Here is a 23,419-nt window from a genome sequence, read left to right as displayed (position 1 = left end):
AGGAAGTACTGGTCTGTGTGTGTGGGCTTCCGGTAAACTTCGATGTTGAGGTTACCATTCTCTTCAATGTGCATAGCGCAGTCCAGGAAGGGCAAACAGTTGTCCTTTGTGTCTTCCCTGGTGAACTTCATGTTTTTATCCACGGCGTTAATGTGCGCAGTGAAGGATTCCACTTCTTGTGTTTTGATTTTGACCCAGGTGTCATCTACATATCTGTACCAGTGGCTGGGTACTCTCCCTTTAAAAGAGCCAAGAGCCTTTCTTTCCACTTCTTCCATGCAAAGGTTGGCTACAATAGGTCACACGGGGGAGCCCATGGCACAGCCATGTTTTTGTCTGTAGAAGCCCTTGTTGTATTTGAAATATGTAGTGGTGAGGCAGAGGTCTAACAGTGTGCATTTTGGACAGAGAGGACAGATGGTTTGAAAGAGGAGTGCAAGAAGCCATTTATGTCCACTGTGAGCGACCATCTTTGAACAGAGGTGGTGGTTTACGACACCAACTGAAGAAGCTTCTCGGATGAGAGGTGAAATGTCTTCAAGAAACTTAAACAAGTCCAGACGCTTTTCTTTCCAAGCTCCTTAGACTACGACGACCTGGATGACTGAGAACCTTCACAGACAAGGCAGGAAAAGAGAAACCACAAAGAGGATTTGCAGACTTAGTGAAGGAGGACATGCAGAGGGTTGGTGTGACAGTGGAGGATGATGGGGATAGGGTGAAATGGATGAGACGCAGTGGCGACGCCTAAAGAGAGGAGTCAAAAAAAGAAGAAAGAAGGCAAATTTCAGAAGCAAGAAAAAAACCAAACACAACCTTTTTACTATTATCTTTAAAATAGGATCCATGCTGAATTTCACTTAGACGCCAATAAAATAGCACCACAAAAATGTATTTCTGCTTTTTTGGGTGGAAAAAAAAATCCATTTCACTTCAGATTTTTCTTCTTGTTGTCTGATAGTACTACTGCTGTACAGAAAGAAAGTAAAGTGCATGCCACAACTCTGCGTACTGTATTGTGGTAAATGCAAACCATTTTCAAGGATGAAGGTCTGGAAAACTGATATAAGTGAATCAGCTTCTGGCCAATCAGAGCAGGGATATCAATTAAATGCTACCCAATAAATGCTGAAATGTGATGCCGTCGGTGGTTGAGAGAGATCCGTGTCACAGAGAGAGATGCCGGTGATGCTTAGATGGTCATGACTGCATGAGCACAGCTTTGGTTATCTGTCTGGTTCCACAGTGATTCAGAAACGTTATTTTGTTTCCCACATCCCTCTTTATCCCACTCTCAGCCTCTTTGTATCTCTGTTTCAGTTTTATAGTTTCTCCTCTTTGATGTACATTATAATCTCTCTCTTTCTCCGTCTTTCTCTCTCTCTCTGATGTTGGCTTGTAACTTTCCTCCATCTTAATGTTTGATGGCTGTGTCAGTCCCACCTCTTTTGAGTCTCTTTATCTTTTATAATGTCTCTCTCTCGCTCTGCTCTCCCACACTCTCTGATTCACTGCCTCTCTGCAGCATTCTGCCTTGTATTTTCACTCCTTCCACTTGACATTTGTGATCTTTTCTACACCCCTGCCTCCACTTGCTTCCAATCTCTTTTTCAGCACTGTTGCCACCCTCTCAGCCCACTCTCTCCCCTCTTGCTCCGTCTCTCACATCCTCTTCTGATTACTATAGATTGATTACTGAAGGTTACTCCTAGTAAAGATCTGGGCGGCTGCTGGTGCACCACCGGGATCACAGTTACAGCCATAAATCTATCTTTTGACGTTGAGCTGCGACACTGTGTGTGTCTCAGCGTGTGTGTGTGTGGGTGGGTGCGGTAAAGGACAGAGATGGATTTATAATGCAAAGAGATTGATAGTCTGCACTTTACACTCCTGAAAATCAAACATAATCACCAAGAAAAGAACAAAAATGAGGAATGTTACTGCAATATTTCACTTCCAGTGTTGGGTATTTTTAGGTCAGGACTCCTTTTCTCCTGGGTTAGACAGCAGAGTGCTTATGTACTTATGTGTGTTTTCAAAAAGTGAGATAAAAAATTTATGATTAAAAAGTAGAATGATGAGGTGAAGGGGAGGCCGCGAGAGACAAAAGGTGCATAGGTGTATACGAAAAGGAGCCACAGTGATTGAACCTGCTGATTCATATTATTCAGTGCATGCAGCTGTGTCCTTCTATTACATCACAGCATGAGTCAGTCTTTTCTTAGCCTGGATTTAGGCTGTATCACATATCTCATTGTTTTACTCTGTAATGTAGCCCAAAGTTTTCATGCCTAGAGAAGAAAGAAAAAAGAAAATCTAATGAATAAAGTCATATTTTAGCAAAGAATTTCTCCTGGGCCCACAAAATAGCTTAATTCTATACTTACACATGTAGATATTTTAACTCTTGACAGCTCCTCCGTTGGTACTAGGATAATTAAATAACATAAAACTCACTCAAAGATGTCTCTGTGCAAGCAACTGGTGTGCACTTAACGATTCAAAAACAAACCTACTAAAAAATATCCACCTGCTGTGAAAAAGACACACTCACACAAACATACACACACACAAACACACAGCGAGTGGGTTCGTGAGTTGAACTCGTATGGTTGCTTCTTCCTCGGTTGGAGGCAGAAAATAACAAGTTGGCCATATTTAGGACATCTGGAGAACAAGAGAGCCGGCTCACATAGAGGCACAAAGAGACGTACAGATAAAGAGAAACAGACAGAGACAGGAGAAAGCAGAGAAATGAAAGATGGCCTTATGCCGATAGAGTCGGGCAAAGGAATGATGAGGCGCACACTGAGAGCGATAGCTGCAGAGAGGATGTGCCATGTGGTTAGGGCTCTACAGCAAGCAGAGTGAGGTAGAGGGAAGCGCACATGCAACGTTTGCACAACACAACCTTTCACATTTCTGCAGGGTGTGGCAGAAGCTGTTTGGAGCCTCCATCCTCTGCATCGATGCATGACCTATTTCATAACAATACTTTTCCCCGTCTGTGATGGTTAAGAAGCTCCTTCTTTGATGATTTATCTCTCACATCCTTAGCCTGTATCTCCCAGTCCTCCTGCATCCCTCCATCTCTCATTATAAAACTCCCTTGCAATTTTTATCTCTCCGTCTACATGCTTTCCCCCCACCCTTTGACTTCTTCCTCTTCCCCTTTCTCTGCCTGCTGTGGCTCTGAATCTCAAATCTATATTTGTCAGTAAAAGAACTACATAAAGCAGTTCTAAGTATACACATAGAGTACCATGAAAATAAAGAGAGTCTAAACTTGCTTGTATTCTTTTTTAAATTTTACACAGGCCCCTTACAGTATCACAGGAAACCTCTAAGGTTCTTGTCTTCTGAACACAGATATCCTAAAACGTGTGTGACGTATGATGCAACATACGTCACACATGTAAAAGAAAAACAAAGCGGCAGCGAAATGGCTGCAGACAAGAGGCTGGCTGAACAGCAGAAACAGACAACAGCTGCCTGTAAACACCAGACCAAAAGCTGAACACAGCTTGGTGTGTGTGTGGGAAGGAGTAAAGGTCATTAAATGAGAGTCAGAGGATCACCGCAGAAATATCAAGAAGGCCATTTACTTTGAGTGCAAGAGCCCGTCTTGGGCAATAAAACAGAGATTTTAAAATTTGCCTCATAGTTAACACACAGTCCACCGGAGTCTCACAGCACAAATTTTCGGAATAATGCTGATGGACAATCACCTATTTTATCCTCTGTATAAACATTAAAAACGACTACACTGACATCATTTTATTTACTATTGTTGTTCATGGACACCAGCAGTATGGAACGGAAGTGCTATTGTACGGTGGCCCCTAGAGGCAAAGCACGTATAAACTCCAAAACACTTGCAAACTCCAAAGCACATGCAAACTCCAAAACACATGCAAATTCCAAAACACATGCAAATTCCAAAACACTTGCAAACTAAAAAACACATGCAAACTCCAAAACACGTACAAACTCCAAAACACTTGCAAAATCCAAAACACTTGCAAACTCAAAAACACATGCAAATTCCAAAACACAACGGAAGTGCTCCAGGACGCTAGGGGCAGTGTTGAGCTTTTGTTACCTAGTAACTACACAAGCCAGGAAGTACCAATGACCGGATTTGGGGTTTGCAGCCTTAAAGGCCGCATTTTAAGGCCGATTACGTCACAGCGACAAGAGAAGGCTTTCCCAATTCAAAGGCTGCTTGAAATGCGGCCCTCAAATGCGTCCTTAATTTCCCTGAATTTTAAGGATGGGTCGGTGTAGCCTTCATGGCCCAACATATCCCAGACTTCATAGTGCGGTGGTGGTGTGGATAATTTTGCCGAAAAAAAACGGTGGAAGCGGAGCGGAGGAAGAGTAAACTTTCAGAAGTAAGTACTGAATATTATGTCACTTATTTATGCGCAAATATTTTTTTAATGAAGAACATTAAACCATTATTGTTGGCCACATGTCGGGAAAGTTATGTGACATTAGCGATGTCTGTACTTTCAGAATTAACTTGGTTTTAAAGCCTTTACTTTAAAAAATATATATATAGTCGACCTTAATCTTACAGAGATTGTGATGATTTTGTGGATAATTAAAGTCAGTCATATATCCACAAACACAACAAGCTGAAAGTCAGTGATGCTGCTCGGTTTGCAGTCCTGAATTTCACGGCACAAGCAGGATCCACTGCACTGTTAATGTTAGCTATGTTACATTGCTGCCTCTGTTCGGTGGTGTCGAGCCAAACAGACTTTAACGTGTGTTTGAACGAGCTGACGGTTCACTCGTTAAGCTGAAAGAAAGATGCTTTAATCACAGGAGTCACACATGTGTCCACTGTACCATCTGGGAACTCTTCTTGTTTCGTAATAACACAAACACTAAATCCTCCTTCTTTTGTGCTGTTTTGTAGCAGTGTATACACCTGAGACTGCCACCTGTCTGTCTGTCCTGCACTCTCTCTCTTTTTCTTTCTCTCTGATTGTGTAATAAAAGTATGAACATGTGTTTATAAGTTACACCTGTGTTTGAATCCTGCAGCTTATCACACATTTGATTTCCATGTGTGACAACTGCAAGTGTCCAGAGTGAGGACAGACTGAGGGACACACTGCTGCATATCATCTGTGAGGCTTTGCACCCCTGATGATCCACCAGGACAAACTCAACAGTGTGTGAGGAAGAGGAGGAGGAAGAGCCAGCAGCAGCTGACAGATGGAGAGAATAGACAGACTGTTCCCTGTTTGGGAAGGACTGCTAGAAAAGTTTAAAATAACTAATTGTCTGTCCTGAATCAGTCTTATTAGGTAATGTTCAAATAATTTGATCATTCCAGTGTTTTCAGTGTGGGAGAAAGTACTCAGGGCCTTCAAGTTACACACTATGAAAGGCAGCAACAAGTGTAATATTCAGAAACCTAAAGTATGTATCAGCAGCAGAATGGACCTAAAAATAAATGTTTGTTCCAGTTCTATGAAGCTTTGAGTATTTTGGATTAGTAGCACTGCTGTGTTTGTTGCATCATATTGCTGTAATTGTTTATATGCTTTATATATTCTGAGGTAAGTTGATCTATAGTGTTACATCATATTCTATAAGGATGTTATGTGTTTGTATACTTTCTGCCCAGTTTGACCCATTTAGCAGAAGTCAGCCTGTTTAAGGCTCTGATATCTATTCTGTATGACTTAAAGCAGTTATGACATGGTCTGATTTTCTCACCCAATAAAGGAATATTTCATATATCAGTCTACTCTTCATTTGATCAGAAACAGTTATCACAGCTTGTACATTTTCTTTTTATAAATATATGTAAGCAATGAGCCAAATTTAGTAATGCCAACATACTGAAGGAACAACATTTGTCTCTTATATATGATACACCTATATATGCACTGTCAAAGATACTTGTCTTTGAGTGAAGATTTAAGGTGATAAGACATAAATAACTGCAACTTGAATCTGTACTGAAGCTCAGTATTTGACACAGAGTTCATGTTCACTGCTGTAATAGCTAATAATGATTAATATAATAACTATAATATTGGCCATATTATATTTACATTACCAAAGTAATATGACTTTAGTCTCATGAACAACATTAGCTAATTCTTATTTACTAACTAATCTTGAAATAACTGTTCAGTACAGAAATGAAGCCCAAAAATCATGTTTTACTGTCCTGTGGTCTCAGCCTCAGATACTTATCAAATCACACAAAGCTCTTGTAGAAACAAACAAACAAATGAACAAAATATGTTCTCCCTCATTTCTGTCAAACCAAGTTGTATGACACGTTTCCAGCGGTTAGTATCATGGTTGCTAGGCAACCTGGGAAGCGCGACGGAGACTAGACCGTCCCATACAGACAAACTTGCCGTTTATTTTGCAAATCGAGCTCAACACTGCCCCTAGCGTCCTGGAGCACTTCCGTTGTGTTTTGGAATTTGCATGTGTTTTGGAGTTTGCAAGTGTTTTTGAGTTTGCATGTGTTTTGGAATTTGCATGTGTTTTGGAGTTTGCATGTGCTTTGGAGTTTGCAAGTGTTTTGGAGTTTGTACGTGCTTTGTCTCTAGGGGCCACCGTACTATTGGACACCAACAGCAGCGATTCTTTGCAGACTAGTTTTGACTTATAGAGCCATTTTACACACACACACACACACACACACACACATATATAGCCAATGCGGAAGTGGTAAATGGTTGGTGGTAAATGGCCCCAAAGCACTTTACACAACCTGTCATCCACCCATTCACACACACATTCACACACTGGTGATGGCAAGCTACATTGTAGCCACAGCCGGACACAGGCGCCACCGGGCCCTCTGACCACCACCAGTAGGCAACGGGTGAAGTGTCTTGCCCAAGGACACAACGACCGAGACTGTCCAAGCCGGGGCTCGAACCGGCAACCTTCCGATTACAAGGCGAACTCCCAACTCTTGAGCCACGATCGCCCCATAAACCTGCATTCTATCTCAAAGCCACCAGATGGTGATGGATTGTGGTTATAACTGTCCTGTTACCTGCATTACAGACATCCCAACTATCATACAGAACCAAAGGAAAAAAATTTTAATTGTCTGCTTTGATTTTAAACTAAAGCTCTACATTTCCACCAATGTCTTCAATCCATCTTGTTACCATTCTCTTGGAGAGGAGCATATTAGCACAGAGTCCACCAAACACTCTCTGACAAACTTCATATCTCATGACTTACTGTTTTTTGTGATTCTGAGGGAAATCACAAATCTGATCTTGACAGTTCCATCCCTGGATGTGTAAAGAGTGGTAAAAAACAACAACAACTTGTTATTGCATTTGCTCCTTTGCTAGCAATGGTTCAGAAGTCAATTTCTCTATACATTTAGTTTTTTAATGTTTATTCAAACTCAGTATTCAGTATTTATTTATTCAAGGATTAAACTTTAATAATTATAATTTTATTTATGGTCTTGGAAAAGATCAACATTGCACATCAATCTCTCTTTGTTTTTTAATGCGAGCCGACATCTTTCAGGGCTGGCAAATTCACATGTGTCAAAAACATTGGTTTCAACCAGGGAAGTTGCATTCACTTGCAACTTATAAGTAAGTTATTCTCTGATAGGGAGTTCATCAGCCGGTCCGGGACAGCCAACAGGCTGGTTGTGGGCCACGGCCCGTAGAACACCCATATCTGGTATATACTGCCTTTGGTTAAACAACAGTTATCATGAGTTTCAACGCTCTTTCGTCATGACTTTGATGGGATTCTGATGACCACCGAGTTTCAAGAGCACATGTGGTACAGGCATGAATCATACTTTCAAATGCAGTGAGTTACTTTCATAATCTGACTGCTGAGTGCAATGAACAAATGACAACTTGTATCAATATGCACAAACAAACTGCCACATTCTGTAACTGTTTCACACTTAATGCAAGGGGCTGTTTGATAGAATTGGTTCTTGTTGGTTTCTGTTTTAGAATATTTTGACCCAGAGCACGAGGAGCAGCTTCTGAGCCATAGCACCACACCATACAGACAATAAATGGCCAACAAAGCTATCTCCATGACAACTGAGCAAACTCTGTCTGCCAACATGGGCCCTGAAATGTGGTTGAAGAATCTGAAAAGATGTACGCCAGTGGACCTTGAGTTAAAGATTTTCTTTTGTTTATATAAATGTTTAAATGCTCCCATTGAGATGTGTTCCCCAACACTGACTGTGAAAAGAAGTGCTGAAGCACACCTGCTGAAGAAAGGTTCTTATAATCCAAGCTCTCATACATTTGAAATGTTCCCACAAGGCCAGTGTGAAAGTCACTGTATTGAAAGAAGCCTCCACACAATCCCAGAGCCAAGAACTAACTGCAGTAAAGTTTTCAGGTCCCTGTAAATTTCACTGACGTCAGCATTTCAGACGAGGTATAGCACACAACAATGTAACTGTGACTTTTCTGAGCATGCCGAAGCATCCAGACTTGATTATCACTTGCTGCACTGTGGTATACTTCTATTAACTGTGTACATAGTCATACAAACGTTAACCCTTATATCAAGATACCAGGTGAAGCATGATAATCACAAAGTTAATCATAATGAGAGTCATGCTGTCACCTAACCTCCAACTAACTTCACTGCAGCTCCATCGCCCTCCCCTCTGTCTGAAACCAAACCTATGCCCTTGGTAGAGCTCTCCTCATTAAAGTCCCATCAGCAAGTCACATCATTACCTGTTTACTCCTTTCACTTCACTCTCTCCTCCCTCTATTCTGCTTTCTCTGTTAGCCAGCCAGCTGCCACACACTCCAGAGGATATCCCAATTAGAAACAACATACAGAGACAAGCGAATGTGTGCTGGTGGATATTCCAATTAAATACAACCCATCGGACAAACATGCTAACACAAAATGCACACAAAATTGCTGGCGGACATTCTAATTAGCCAAGCAAACAAGGCATGGACGCTGCAATGCCCGTCCAGTATGACAGGATGCTATGTTCGATAGCATGCATTCACACATAGATATGGCCTCATGAAAATGCACACAAATTACTTTTACAGTCAGGGATGTGCAAAATCCTGCCATGAAACATTCGGCCCCTTTAAATGGTCACAAGCACAAAACTTTGCATGTAGTCACAAACACAGAACTCGCATAACATGAGCAGCTTGCCTGTCATTCACACACAGTATCTTGATGGATTTGAGAAGCTGCAAGCAGTTATAAGAAATAGTCTCCTTATTTTGGTATAACTGTAGAGTAAGGTTATTTCTGGGGAAAAGGAGAAATACTGAACTTACAGATACACTTAAAATGTATTGCATCAACAATTACTCCAAGTCTCCGACTTCTTATGGAAAAAATAAGAGTGCATGAAACATCCAGCAAGAGTATGATTTCCCTGATGTGTGATTAGACGGGATCACTTTGATGTCAGCTCTCTGCCATGTGACAGAGGCTGGCACCCGTCTTGAAAGGAAAATGGGCTTAGATGTAGAGAAAAGGAGGAAATGAAAATATCCTGACTAACACTCCAAAATAGGAAGAGATTATTAGAGCTGACACGTTTTTGGTAGAGGTAGAGGAAGAGAAATCTGGAATATTCAGCGGACACAGGTCTTGGACTGTTTATAAAGCACTTGATATAGCTACAACAATGTTATCCTCTGGAATCTGGAGCCTCAATCTTAGCATGTTGACATGTATTTGAGTAGATACAAAACTCAATTTTTAAATGATAAATTTATCACGTCACTATGGAGGAATTTTGTCCAACTTGAATGGCCCATTTAAGGTCATGTTAAAGCATCTCACTTGGATTTAAGTCCAGTTAAGTTTAAGTTAACGACTGTGTTGAGTCTGTTCCTTCCCATTCCATGCAAGGCCACCTGGGTTGGCTGGAAGACTGTTTACTTAGCCTGGCAGGGCGAAGGACACTGTCTCAGCTAAACTATGGACACGCACACACATACATATACTGATAAGCACTCACTGACGCATCACCCTCCCTACCCCGGATCCAACGCCACCTCCAACGCTTACCTCCCCTCTGATGTGGACATCGGGTCAACTGGAGGCGCTGTCGAAGATTGCAGCGGTCCCAGATCAGATGTACACACTGGAACACATGTTGCTTGTCTGTGTTTATTGTGCTATGGTGTGTTGATATCTGTGCATACCTGTATTATCCTTTTGTGATAAACATTTTGATGTTTTTTTCCTCGCTACCTAGCCTGACCTGTCTCCCCAATGTGATGTTTGTGTATTGTATGTACGGTCGGCAAGGTCTGTCATCTCGGTTGTGGGCAAAAGACCTGCAACTGACAAATAAAGGCTATCTCATCTCAATTTGACTAGGCTTCATGGATAGCTATCTGGAAAGGGTTAGAAAGCCATTTCTAAGGCTTTTGGTCTCCAGTGGATCCTGCTGAGAGCCATTATCCACAAGTGGAGAAATGGCAGTGGCGTGGTGGTTAACACTTGCCTCACAACCAGAAGGTCCTCAGTTCAATTCCACCATCAGGCCAGGGTCTTTCTATGTGGAGTTTGCATGTTCTCCCCCTGTTTGCGTGGGTTATGCCCGGGTAATCCGACTTCCTCCCACAGTCCAAAGACATGCAGTTAGGGATAGATTAATTGGAAACACTAAATCACACCATAGGGAATTTAGGTGTGAGTGCGATTGTTTGTCTCAGTCTATAAGTTAGCCCTGTGAGAGACTGGCGACCTGTCCAAGGTGTACCCTGCTTCTTGCCCTAAGATAGCTGGGATTGGCTTCAACGACCCTGAAAAGGAGAAGCAGAAGCGAATGGATGGATGGAAGATCTAAAGTATTGCAGTCCTCACTTGAATTAGTTATGGTCAGTGTTTATTATTCAACAACAAAGAGACTGAGAAAAAATGGCGTCCATGGGAGAGTTGGTGAAAACCACTGCTGACCAAAAAGACATCTTGATGATCTCTGAGATTTTGGGAAAATATTTTGTGGACTGATGGGACAAATTGAACTTTCGGTGGTAGTGGTGTGATGGTCTTTGGCCGCTTTGCTGCTTCACTTTCTGGTAGCTCAGCTCGCTACCAGAAACTCCTGAAGGAGAATGTCCACTCATCAGCTCAAAAAAAGAAAGTTAAAAAAAAGCCTAGTCAAAATCTGAACTTAAATCCAATTGAGATGCTTTGACATGACCTTTAACAGGCTGTTCACAGCGGGCCAAGTCCTCCATAGTGATGTGACAAACTTTTTACCAGTTATCGCAAACTGCAGTTCTTTCTTAAAATGTGTTTGATGATTGGAAACATGCTAATGAGACAAATACACAGAAACATGAGAAATCAGGAAGCTGGTAAATACTTTGTCACAGCACTGTATATGCCTGTTTACTTCTATCGATCTAGAGTAATGTGCACATTTTCTTTATACAGATGTATAGAGTGTGTTTAGCACTGTGATGTAAAAAATGTGACTTGGACAAAAAAAAAAAATCAATGACCTGTCATGAATCTCAATGAGTGCATAAAGTGTGTTATTGTTGAAAGCAGCATATTCGCACTATCAAGAAATGGAATCAATAGACCACTGCTGCTTTAGCTCGAGTAAACAGTACGCTTCAATATGTGTACGGTCTTATGAATCAGATTAGCTATATTGGTGTTTACGTGCGCATTCAAACCCACTGTTTCTAAGCCGATAAGATGAAAGGACACTGTTTAAGAGCCAGTCACGCTATCACTCATACCCTCACACACACACCTCACGTGGCTTTTATTCTCATTGAACACCCATTAAGAATTAACTACAGGTAGGAAGAATAAGCTCGGCAGTATAACTCTCTATAAGCCCAGACCATGGCACGGTTCCAGTCCATCAGACAGACAGTAAATCCTCTTGTACTCACGAGGGATTGTCAGGAGATTTCTGACTCTAAGCCAATAGTATAGCTACAGTTGTAAAACACTTCTGTACTTCAGTGCCAAGAGATACGGTTTTGATTTTGAAAATTTTCAGGGAGGTAGTAAAAGGACACTTTTTGCCAAAGCAATACATCAAACGTATGGCTCAAAATGCAATTTCAAAACTTGCTTTAAAATCTGCTTAGGAGTTTTGAACCACGTGAAGCAAAAGCACACTGATTGCACAACCACCTTGCACCTGCCAGAGCAGTTTTGTATTTTAAAAAGATATTGCACTTAAATATAGATCTAACTTTGATCAAGCGCAGCAAAACACAAATTTGCCCTGCTGTTCACAGTAGATGGAGATGTTCCAAGAGGAATTGATTTGAATTTTAAAGCGGTGATATAAAGGGAAAACAAACAGTTAAGCAAGCAGACACATATTACAGTTTGATCCTCAGAAATCTTGCAGTTGATTGGGGTTGAAGGACAGACACCAACAACACACTTTCCGTTTTCTCAGGATGTAATAAGTGTCATCCAAAATATAAACACACTCACCCGTTCTGCAGACTGGGACGTGCCAAAAAAGATGGGTATGAATGCCAGCCAGATGATACAGGTGGTGTACATGGTAAATCCAATAGGCTTGGCTTCGTTAAAGGTTTCGGGCACGCCTCGCGTCTTGATTGCGTAAACTGTGCACGTAACCATCAGCAGAATTGAGTAACCCAGGGAGCAGATGAGAGACAGGTCTGAGATGTCGCACTTGAGGACACCACGTGCCGCCGTGGGGTCCTGGGTCCGCTGCTCGCCGTAGTCCACTACAGTATGGGGAGGGTCCACGGCGAACCACACAAAGACACCCAGAAGTTGAACTGAGATCAGGGAGAAGGTGATGACGAGCTGGGAGGCAGGAGAGATAAACCTGTAAAGAACAGGATGGTTAATTAAATTTTGATTTAGCAAGGATGAAAAACTGCAATTAATGCTAGAAAATATGCACTCATGGTTACATTTCCTAGGTTGCACCAACTTCTTTTCATGAGCTGAGAGCTTGTTCCACCAGCTCCCAGTTTGCGTTCAGGAGACAGTCCCCCTCTCTTTTCCCTTTCATAAGTTACCTTGAACAATCCTTTAGTTTGCTGATATATAGGCTGTAGCGATGATAAACTGAGTACCTCTGCTTCACTCAACTCTTTTCACTATTTTCATATTGATATAGCACAATCGCATGTCATTAACTATTTGTTAGCTGGTATTTTATCCTGTTTCTTGGTCGTTGTCTTTCTATGCCGCTCTTGTCTGCCATCTCTTTCCTCCTAACCCCTTACTGGTTCAGCAGGTGGCCACCCTTATCTAAGCCTGGTTTTGCCAGAGGTCTCTTCCTGACAAAAGGCAGCACTTCCTCCACCACCAAGTGGTTGCTCACGGGGGATCAGTCACTGGAGTTTACCCTTTGTACGAGTAACACCGTATGCTCTTTACCTTTCAATATAAAGCTCCCTTAGATTACTGTTGTTTTGAATTCATGCTACATTTTTCCAATAGAACTAAACTTAAACATTGCTTCAGTGTCACATGGTTAGTTAAATAGCAGTCTGGTAATGCATTGGCTAGTCTGGTGACTTAACCTCTGGAGGGTATTTGGCTGGTGTAGCCAACAAAGATTCAGGCCAAGATTTTCTGTTTTGGTAGCCAGAGATTGCTTATGAATATAGATAAATGCAGAAAGGGTACTTGTTACTGGACAATAACTATTGTTCAAACATAATTGAGTAACAGAATTTAGACTATTCATTGAATAGAATTGAATTTTCCTTGACTTCAGATTCTGGATATTCAAATACAGATATACATTACTCAGTTAGCTTAGTTAGCTAATGCCAGAATATCAATATCTGGCATGTAGGGCAGTAATATACCTTGTTCACTTTAATCTGTCTTGGGTCAGGAATGCATCTGCACACAGAGGTAGAAGCCTAACCCATAAATAGGCTCTCAATAACCATCGTGGGCAATCTGTAAATACATTTTATCTTTTCTCTTTGACCTACCAGGAACAGGTGACTCCAACAGGTATAAAATTTCAAGCAGGTTCAGTGAAACATCATAATGCAGTGGCTGACATGGTGATCCACTGAGATTCACCGTAAGACTAGATCTATTCTATTTTCCACAGAATTTGATTTTTCATAAAGTCTTCAGCCAGTACGGTCCAAAAATAACTTAACAAACACTCAAAAATCCTGTCCCAATAAGATGAAAAGAAAACAGTTTTATTATACTCTAAAAGGTTGAGACAAGTCTCCCACTTGACAGCGGCAATATATTAAATTTCTATAAATGTGACCATACACACTCCAGCAAATCCACGCTGAGAGCTAGAGCGAGATCAGGGAAAATATAATGATGGGTTTTGCAGCAAGAAAGAAAGGGAGAAACAAGGAGGAGCAGTTGCAAGAAGACATAGAGCTGAAAAGAGAAAATGTGATGATCATCTAGGATGACAGAGATATCAAAACCGGGGTGCAAATCATGGCCCAAAACAAAAACTATATTTCCACTTGCATCAGAATGAAAGAAACAACCCACTCCTTCAAGCTCTCAAATTCAAAGGACGCTCAGTGCTTGACTACCTTAGAGTCACTACCGTAACCTGAAAAGAGCCTCAAAATACTTTGTGTAAAAAGTCTGTAGCTGGATGGGAAAAAAAAGAAGAGGAAGAAAAAAAAGGGAAAAAAATCTAACTGTCTGGATAGCAGGGCCATGAACCTGAGCACTATTAAATCCTGCATTAACAATTTAGCCACTTAGTGGATGCTCTCTCCCAGAGTCACTCACACTGAGTGCAAGCAGTACAATAGGAAAGTGTTAGTTCATGACTCTCATAAATAATGTATGAAAAATAAATGATGAGTAATGACCGCAAGTATCTGAAAAAGTAGGGTGCAGGTAAAGTCACACACCTGAGTGCAAAAAAGCCACACTTATAGCAATATTAAGTGCCACTGAACCCATCAAAATCTGCACAGCCCAAACATGTACGCACAAAAGGGCCAAGAGCAGACGTAATGGCATTTTTACCTGGGTGCTGTTACAGACTTTTTCCCTTGTTCAAAGATGCGGTGTATCCTGTTGGTCTTGGTGAGCAGCGCAGCGTAGCTAAAACACATCCCCAAGCCTAAGAAAATCCTCCTCAGGGAGCACACGCCCACATCCGGCGTCGCGATCATCAGGAATGTGATGGCATAGCACAGGAAGATTCCAGTAAGCAGCACGTAGCTCATCTCTCGCCCCGAAGCTCGGACGATGGGCGTGTCATTGTACCGGACAAAAGTGACGATGACGAAAGAGGTGGCGATGATACCCAGCATGGCGATAAAGACGGGGACAATGGCCCAGGGTGAGTGCCACTCCAGTTTGATGATCGGAATAGGAGTGCAGCCAGTGCGGTTGGCATCAGGTCGCTTCTCGTATGGGCACAGCTCACAGGTGAACTCTGAGGCCTAACGGGGAGAGAGGTTTTAGAACATGCATTGGTTCATTTTCCTTAAGTAAACAGATTTTTCTAATGATAATTTGACTGTTAAACACCGATTCAACCATGAATTGGCTGATTGAAAAACCATCTGGCCATCTGGCTGTTGTGGTGTGCCTTGATTTCATTTTGTTGTCTTGTGTCTCTCTTCCTGCAGTCAGACCAATGCATTATTATCTATTGGACTGCCGGGGCCAATCTAATCTGAACCCACAGCAGAAGGAAAGGTGGTGTGCTGTATCTCACTGAGGCTGCAGAACAGAGCAGGGAATACTGTCACCATCTCATAGATCAGAAGGAGTCTGTTCACAGAATGAGGACCTTATTGGAGCGGGAGCTGACTATTACATCATTGACATCATTTATATGGTTTAATTCATTAATCAATTTATTTTTTTGCCAAAACATGTAGAAAAAAAAACTCTTTTTATGTAAATATATGTGTGCATGATCTCCATAAGACACAATCTAATATAATTCTGAGGAAAAGACTTATTATCAGTTATGCTTTTGACAACTCCACAATTACTGCTTGTTTCTGCAAAATGACTATTGAGTGCTCGCCCTCATAAACATGAGCAGCTGCTGTTGTAACTGATATTTTCTTTTTTCTTTGCTAAGCACATTTTTTGACACACAGTGGGGCAAAAAAGTATTTAGTCAGCCACCGATTGTGCAAGTTCCCCCACTTAAAATGATGACAGAGGTCAGTAATTTGCACCAGAGGTACACTTCAACTGTGAGAGACAGAATGTGAAAAAAAAATCCATGAATTCACATGGTAGGATTTGTAAAGAATTTATTCGTAAATTAGGGTGGAAAATAAGTATTTGGTCACCTCAAACAAGGAAAATCTCTGGCTCTCACAGACCTGTAACGTCTTCTGTAAGAAGCTTTTCTGTCCCCCACTCGTTACGTCTGAAATGGCACCTGTTGAACTCATAATCTGATAAAGACACTGTCACAGCTCAAAACAGTCAGACTCCAAACTCCGCCATGGCCACGAGCAAATAGCTTCGAAGGACCCCAGGAAAATTTTATTTAGACCTGCACCAGACTGGGGAGAGTGAAATCTACAATAGGCAAGCAGCTTGGTGTGAAAAAATCAACTGTGGGAGCAATCATCAGAAAATGGAAGACATACAAGACCACCAAAATACCAGCTACTGTGTGTGCAAACCTGGTAAAGACCTATAGTAAACGTTTGACCTCTGTTATTGCCAACAAAGGTTATGTTACAAAGTATTGAGTTGTATTTTTGTTATTGACCAAATACTTATTTTCCACCCTGATTTACGAATAAATTCTTTACAAATCCTACCATGTGGATTCATGGATTTTTTTTCACATTCTGTCTCTCACAGTTGAAGTGTACCTCTGGTGCAAATTACTGACCTCTGTCATCATTTTAGGTGGGGGAACTTGCACAATCGGTGGCTGACTAAATACTTTTTTGCCCCACTGTATACGTGCTTGTTCAAGTATTTTTCCAACTAAACAGGAAGCCTGATAGACTTTGAAATGGTCCCCAATGATAATTTAATTTTCACAGGGGATATACAGTTATGGCTCAAGTACATCTAATTTTCCATGGTGTACTGAGGATCATTGTTCACTTGCATGGCCCAATTTCAGCCATGCTTTAGCTGCTGCATAGTCTCATATTTGACTACAATATACTTTTTTCTGCTCTTGCTCTTGACGAAGGCGGTCACACTTTTCTCCTCTCCTCCTCTCCCTTAGCTTCCCTGCTTAGCCTCTTATGTCCTTGTCTAGTCTCATGTTTTTTCCTTTCCAAACGCCTTCGATGCTTGTTCCCTCCTGGGAACACGGCGGGTCTGTGCCCGCGCTGGAATGGTAGCGCTGGGCAGGATGACTGCTGTGTTTGCTTCGGATTACTCCTCACCCCCCCACCCGACCCTGTGGCTTGTCACGTGTTCCATAATGTTGTGCTGTGGACATTTATGTGCTTTTTTGTGCAGAGGAGTTTTTTTGTTTCCTGTTCTCATGCTGTCCTCCCAGGAGCCCAGCATGAGTAGAGGTCTCTTTTTTTCCTCTTGTACTTTCCCATTGTAGTGTATATTTCAGTGTTTGTTTTTTTTTCTGTAACGCTACCGATCTCCGACCTGTATCCCCATGTGATGTCTGTGTTGTGTGTGTAAGGTCGGGGGGGGGGGTCCTATTTCACTGCAGGGCAACCTGCACGTGGCGAATAAAGCTTTGATTGATTGATTGATTGAGTATACATTGTTTACAGTTATCTTTATGGTCGACTCAGTGTGTCCAGGCCCTATGACTGAAAAACGAGCTCAAATCATCACCCCTCCATCACTGTGCTTGACAGTTGGTGTGATGTGTTTGTTCTGATATGCTTTGGTTTTTCAGCAAACATGGTGTTGTGCATTATGGCCAAGCATTTCCATTTTCCTGTCTGCTATCTCAAGGACATTGTGTCTTGTGGTTTGTTTGAATGCAACTTTGCAAACTGAAGCTGTGCTGCCATGTTCTTTTTTTTTTTTTTCAAGAAAGAGAAGAAGTGGCAGCATTTCCAGGCAAACTTCAGTTTCAGATTTTTTCTTATTCTACTTTCATGAATGTTTTTCACTTGTTTTTCCATTCAAAGAATAATCTTTGAATGGACTTTTTTTTGGAAATGGCCTTATAACCCTTCCCAGACTGATAACCAATAACAATTCTTCCTCAGAAATCACTGCTAATCACTCCTTGGCCTCGCGTTAACACATACCTGAATGCTTCAGACCAGCAAAGTGACAAAACCTTTGCTTTTATAGAAGTGCTGCTGCTGATCAGTTAATCAAATGCTTTTGATTAGCAGCACCTAGACATCCCTGACTCTCTTTATTCCTATAGAAAAAGGATGGCTATATTTAGGCAAAACTAGTTTTTTCATACATTGATTCTGCATTTTAGCTCAGTATTTCTAAAATAAATGATGACACAGTGTAATATTTTACCTGCTGATATTTATCTACCTAATTTGAAGACCTTATGAGGACCAGATCATTTTATTATGTCCTGATATGTAAAGCCTTACAACTGAAAGAGGCTATGCTTTCTTTTTTATCATTAATGCAGCTTCAAAATGTGTGATCAGGGTATTTCCCTCTCCTCAAATTAGATACTTTCTCTATATAGAAATTCAAAATGGACAATCTAAGTGCCTCACTTTTTTAATTGCCTAAAAAAAGAGCAGGAGTAAGCAGACAGAAGCTGTCAACAAGTCGATGTGTGCAGAAGCTAACACGTTTACAATGTCAAACAGTTTTTATTGCAAACAGGTCTTTCAGCTGATTCTTTTTAAAGCGTTCCAACAAATGCGGTTTCATTTTGAAAGTTGGGAGAGGAAATATAAGGAATGTTAGACATTTGATTAAAATCCACATTTTTACCTCGTTTTTTGACAAGTCAATTTCACACAGATGAATTGGTTAGGCTAAGAAGTTCTGTGAGCCTCTCTAGGTTTGAAAACACAAATAATCAGTGCTGAAATCAGACTGACAGAGAAACTGCTAAATTGATAAAGTGTTGATGCATGATTTTTGTCAAACACAAATCAAGATCTAGCCAGATTTGTATGCGACCTGTGATGTCACAGTGTTTGTGCTATTTTACTTTCTGGATCACGCCGACGGTTTTGGATAGCTGATATTTTTCTTCAGAAATCTACCTGAAAGTGGTATCCTTCACAGCGCTCACAGTGCCAACAGCACGGCACCCCTTTCACCACTTTCTTCCTTTCACCCGTACGGCACGGGAGGCTGCAAACGGAGGCAGGGAAAGTTGGGTCACCCATCCTCCAACGCATGGCCTCCACCTGAGAGAAGAGCAGTGTGTTATTATTTGTGTGTCAAAACAGCAAAATGAAGCTTCTTATTTTCTCACAGGACATCTTGGAGCATAAGGATTGGCAACCATCTGCAGAAGCTGACATAAACTGTATGTTAACAGTCCTTTAACACTCAGCTTTCTCTCTACCTTCAAAAAAAAGTGTGTCTTCAGGGCATCTCGCAGAGCAATTAGCACAAGCAGATCCTCTGATCATTTTCCTGAGTGCTGCCAGGCACAAAACTAACACCAGCTAGTCTGGAAGCCAGCAATCAGACCATAATCAGATCTGGCACAAATAGGCCATCTGCATTTCCTTCTGTGTGTGTCTGTGTGTGTGTTTATTTGTGAGTGTGCACACGCATATGTTTCACCATGTGTGCATTTTGTTTATTTGTGTTTGTGTCATGCTGGCATTATAGTGAATCCCTGAGCTCTCCGTACGTCCTCTGCGAGTGAGTTTGAATGTGTGCGTACTAATTTGTAGTTGTGTGCGCGAGCAGTTGTGAGGAAGTTTGTCATTACCGCGCTCCCTGAGGTTTAACCATCGCCGAGGGTGCTGCACAAAATTGAATATTACTGTTTTAAACACAAAAAGTACCAGTCCTAAAACAACTAGTTAGAAGGGAAAATTCATTAGACTTAGAGAGGGTGGATTTGAGTTAATTACTGACACACAAACAGAAACAAGTTCTCATGGAGTTTAATATGCAAGAATGGGATAGTTGCTGCCCACAGTGTTGTACATATATCACTAAGGAGAAACTTTGTTTACGGAGAAATTTTGCTCATTACTTATTCATATCCCCCATTTAATATCTGTATACTATCACCTTATTTTCTATCAAAAGACATAAATTAAACAACACAGACCCATATTTTATTAATTACAGTGCAGTGTCAGCCTTCATTTTATTTTGCCTGGAAAATAGGAAATTGGTGCAGTGATTTATTGAAACATATGAAAGCATACAGGGAAATATAAGGCAAAGAAACAGGGTTTGTATAATTTCAAAGATTTTGAAAGTCAATTTTTGGCATGGCCACCTTTATTCTTCAACACAGCCTGAACTCTCTTAGGCAGCTTTCTTGTCATTTCTTTAAGTAGTCTTCAGGAATAGTTCTCCAGACTTCTCGAAGAACATTCAAAGCTCTTCTTTGGAAGTTGTCTGCCTTTTGTTGCATTTTTGGTCAAGATGATCTCACACTACTTCAGTAATGATGAGGCCTAGGCTCTGGCGAGGTCAATCCATGACAGATGGTGTTCCATTGTGCATTTTTTCCCATGGATATACTTTAATTTTATTTGCAGTGTTTTTGGGATCATACTGAAAAATGAAACCTTTCCTGTGTTCATAACTCCATCAGTTTTGACAAGATCCTCAACATCACTGGCTAAAATGCCAAAACAAGACAGTGGCTGCAGCATGTTTTACAGATAACTGTAGACAGCAGATGAACAGTCTGTCGTCCACATCTATCTCTCCTGATCTCCTCTGTAAATAGGGATGATGATTTGAACCAAAACTTTACCTCTGATTTTTCAGCCCAGTTCTCATGTAACTTGGCATACCTCAGTGTTTTCTCCTGGTTTTCCTTGGAGAAAAGAAGAACGGCTTCTTGACAGCCACCCTTCCACTGAGACCATTTCTGATGAAGCTTCAGTGAACAGTAGATGGATGATCTGAAGGGCCAGATGCATCTCTTAGGTCCTGTTTCAGGTCATTGCTGGATGTTTCCATTTTTTTTGTATGTAAAAGGACGTGACTTTTACATACTGGTGGTCTGTTGTAGATAGCCCTGACATTATTTCATTTGCCCTGCACTTGTCCAGTTTCCTCATCTTTTTAAGGAAAAGCTGTACATCATTAAGTGATATTTAAAGAGCAGAGAAACTTTGGTTAACAGCACTTTGGGAATAGCCTTGTTGATGCAAAATGATCATCTTTTGCACCTGTCAAACTGTGTTGTCTTTGGCATTTTTCATAGAATCAACTAAAGAAATGTGAACAAATTATGTTTTTGTGACAGGCTGCTCGTAACAAAGTGTTTAAATTTCAAATTGTTTCTTAGATAAGTTGTCTGTTATATGTCGACAACGCTGATTCAACTCAGTGTTGCATAGCACGACAGTGCACTCAAGGTAGCCAATACTCAGTTTACACAGGGTTTGAATGTGTGAATTCTTGAGACTCACATGTTGTACATTCTTATGTTCCACAGTGCGGTCATGTATTTATAATGATGAACATTCAAACTTTTTTGTTCTTAATAAAAACTACCACCTGCTACCCTGCATACTTTCAGGGTTTTACCTAATTAAATATGTCTGTCTATTTAGAAAGTGTTAAAGTGCCAAATCATGTGTGACTTCAGTTTCTGTGTTTTATACTTTTGTACTGCTGTACAAACACACACACTGACACACACACAAACACACCGTCCATCAGCCAGAAAGCGTTTTGTGTCTATTAGTCTTCTCATCTGTCATCTGGCCTTTCTAATGAAGTCCTTGGTGGATTTATAACACCTAGCACTGCTGCGTGCTCAAAGATTTTTTTGTGCATGTGACTGTAAGTCAGTGAGACAGAGAGAGCGAGTGGGACAATGGGAATTCAGTTTGCTAATGCATTCAATTATCTGTTTTTCTGTGGATCTAAGTAGGCACTGTATATTCTCCAGGTTCTGTAGCATTGGTTATTATGTGTATTCTGTAGGTGTGTGACCTTTCACAGTTGCGAATGTTTGCAAGTCTCTCTCCTTCACAAAGATTAGTATTCTGAATAGAAGCAAAGATCTACACTTGCTTGAAAAAACTAACTTTTGCACCTGAGTAAGAGCAATAACTCAAACGAATCCAGCCCAGTAACAAGGGATTTTGAAATCATGGCAGCTGCTCATAGTCGTGTTGAATTTTCATTCTTCCAAGGTGTCTGATCTGTAATGCCTCAGAAGCTTCAATGAGGCACTCAAATCAAAAATATATGACATTTTTCATTAGGACACAGACGTGTCATGCTAAAATACTAATAATGAGATAATATGACAAGCTGGAACACTACACCGATTGTGCAAGTTCCCCCACCTAAAATGATGACAGAGGTCAGTAATTTGCACCAGAGGTACACTTCAACTGTGAGAGACAGAATGTGAGAAAAAAAATCCATGAATCCACATGGTAGGATTTGTAAAGAATTTATTCGTAAATCAGGGTGGAAAATAAGTATTTGGTCAATAACAAAAATACAACTCAATACTTTGTAACATAACCTTTGTTGGCAATAACAGAGGTCAAACGTTTACTATAGGTCTTTACCAGGTTTGCACACACAGTAGCTGGTATTTTGGCCCATTCCTCCATGCAGATCTTCTCGAGAGCAGTGATGTTTTGGGGCTGTCGCCGAGCAACACGGACTTTCAACTCCCGCCACAGATTTTCTATGGGGTTGAGGTCTGGAGACTGGCTAGGCCACTCCAGGACTTTCAAATGCTTCTTACGGAGCCACTCCTTTGTTGCCCGGGCGGTGTGTTTTGGATCATTGTCATGTTGGAAGACCCAGCATCGTTTCATCTTCAAAGTTCTCACTGATGGAAGGAGGTTTTGGCTCAAAATCTCACGATACATGGCCCCATTCATTCTGTCCTTAACACAGATCAGTCGTCCTGTCCCCTTGGCAGAAAAACAGCCCCATAGCATGATGTTTCCACCCCCATGCTTCACAGTAGGTATGGTGTTCTTGGGATGCAACTCAGTATTCTTCTTCCTCCAAACACGACGAGTTGAGTTTATACCAAAAAGTTCTACTTTGGTTTCATCTGACCACATGACATTCTCCCAATCCTCTGCTGTATCATCCATGTGCTCTCTGGCAAACTTCAGACGGGCCTGGACATGCACTGGCTTCAGCAGCGGAACACATCTGGCACTGCGGGATTTGATTCCCTGCCGTTGTAGTGTGTTACTGATGGTGACCTTTGTTACTTTGGTCCCAGCTCTCTGCAGGTCATTCACCAGGTCCCCCTGTGTGGTTCTGGGATCTTTGCTCACCATTCTCATGATCATTTTGACCCCACGGGATGAGATCTTGCGTGGAGCCCCAGATCGAGGGAGATTATCAGTGGTCTTGT

At 41.3% G+C, this 23,419-nt stretch overlaps 1 protein-coding gene across 5 annotated transcripts in view; it reads right to left on the bottom strand.

Moving 5' to 3' along the window:
* The window catches only part of grm8a (glutamate receptor, metabotropic 8a), a 289,622-nt gene that overhangs the window by 17,122 nt on the left and 249,081 nt on the right, over window positions 1–23,419 (bottom strand). For all 5 annotated transcript variants that reach the window (XM_040035199.1, XM_040035201.1, XM_040035200.1 and 2 more), the window contains 3 exons: window positions 19,134–19,280; window positions 14,992–15,413; window positions 12,466–12,832 (listed from right to left, as the gene is read on the bottom strand). In XM_040035199.1, the coding sequence (XP_039891133.1) occupies window positions 12,466–12,832; window positions 14,992–15,413; window positions 19,134–19,280 (936 nt within the window). The remainder of the gene's footprint in view (window positions 1–12,465; window positions 12,833–14,991; window positions 15,414–19,133; window positions 19,281–23,419) is intronic.

The sequence above is a fragment of the Simochromis diagramma genome, unplaced genomic scaffold (genome assembly GCF_900408965.1).
Source record: "Simochromis diagramma unplaced genomic scaffold, fSimDia1.1 OVJJ01000816.1, whole genome shotgun sequence".
NCBI lineage: Eukaryota > Metazoa > Chordata > Actinopteri > Cichliformes > Cichlidae > Simochromis > Simochromis diagramma.
This window is presented reverse-complemented; position numbering and strand designations above follow the sequence as displayed.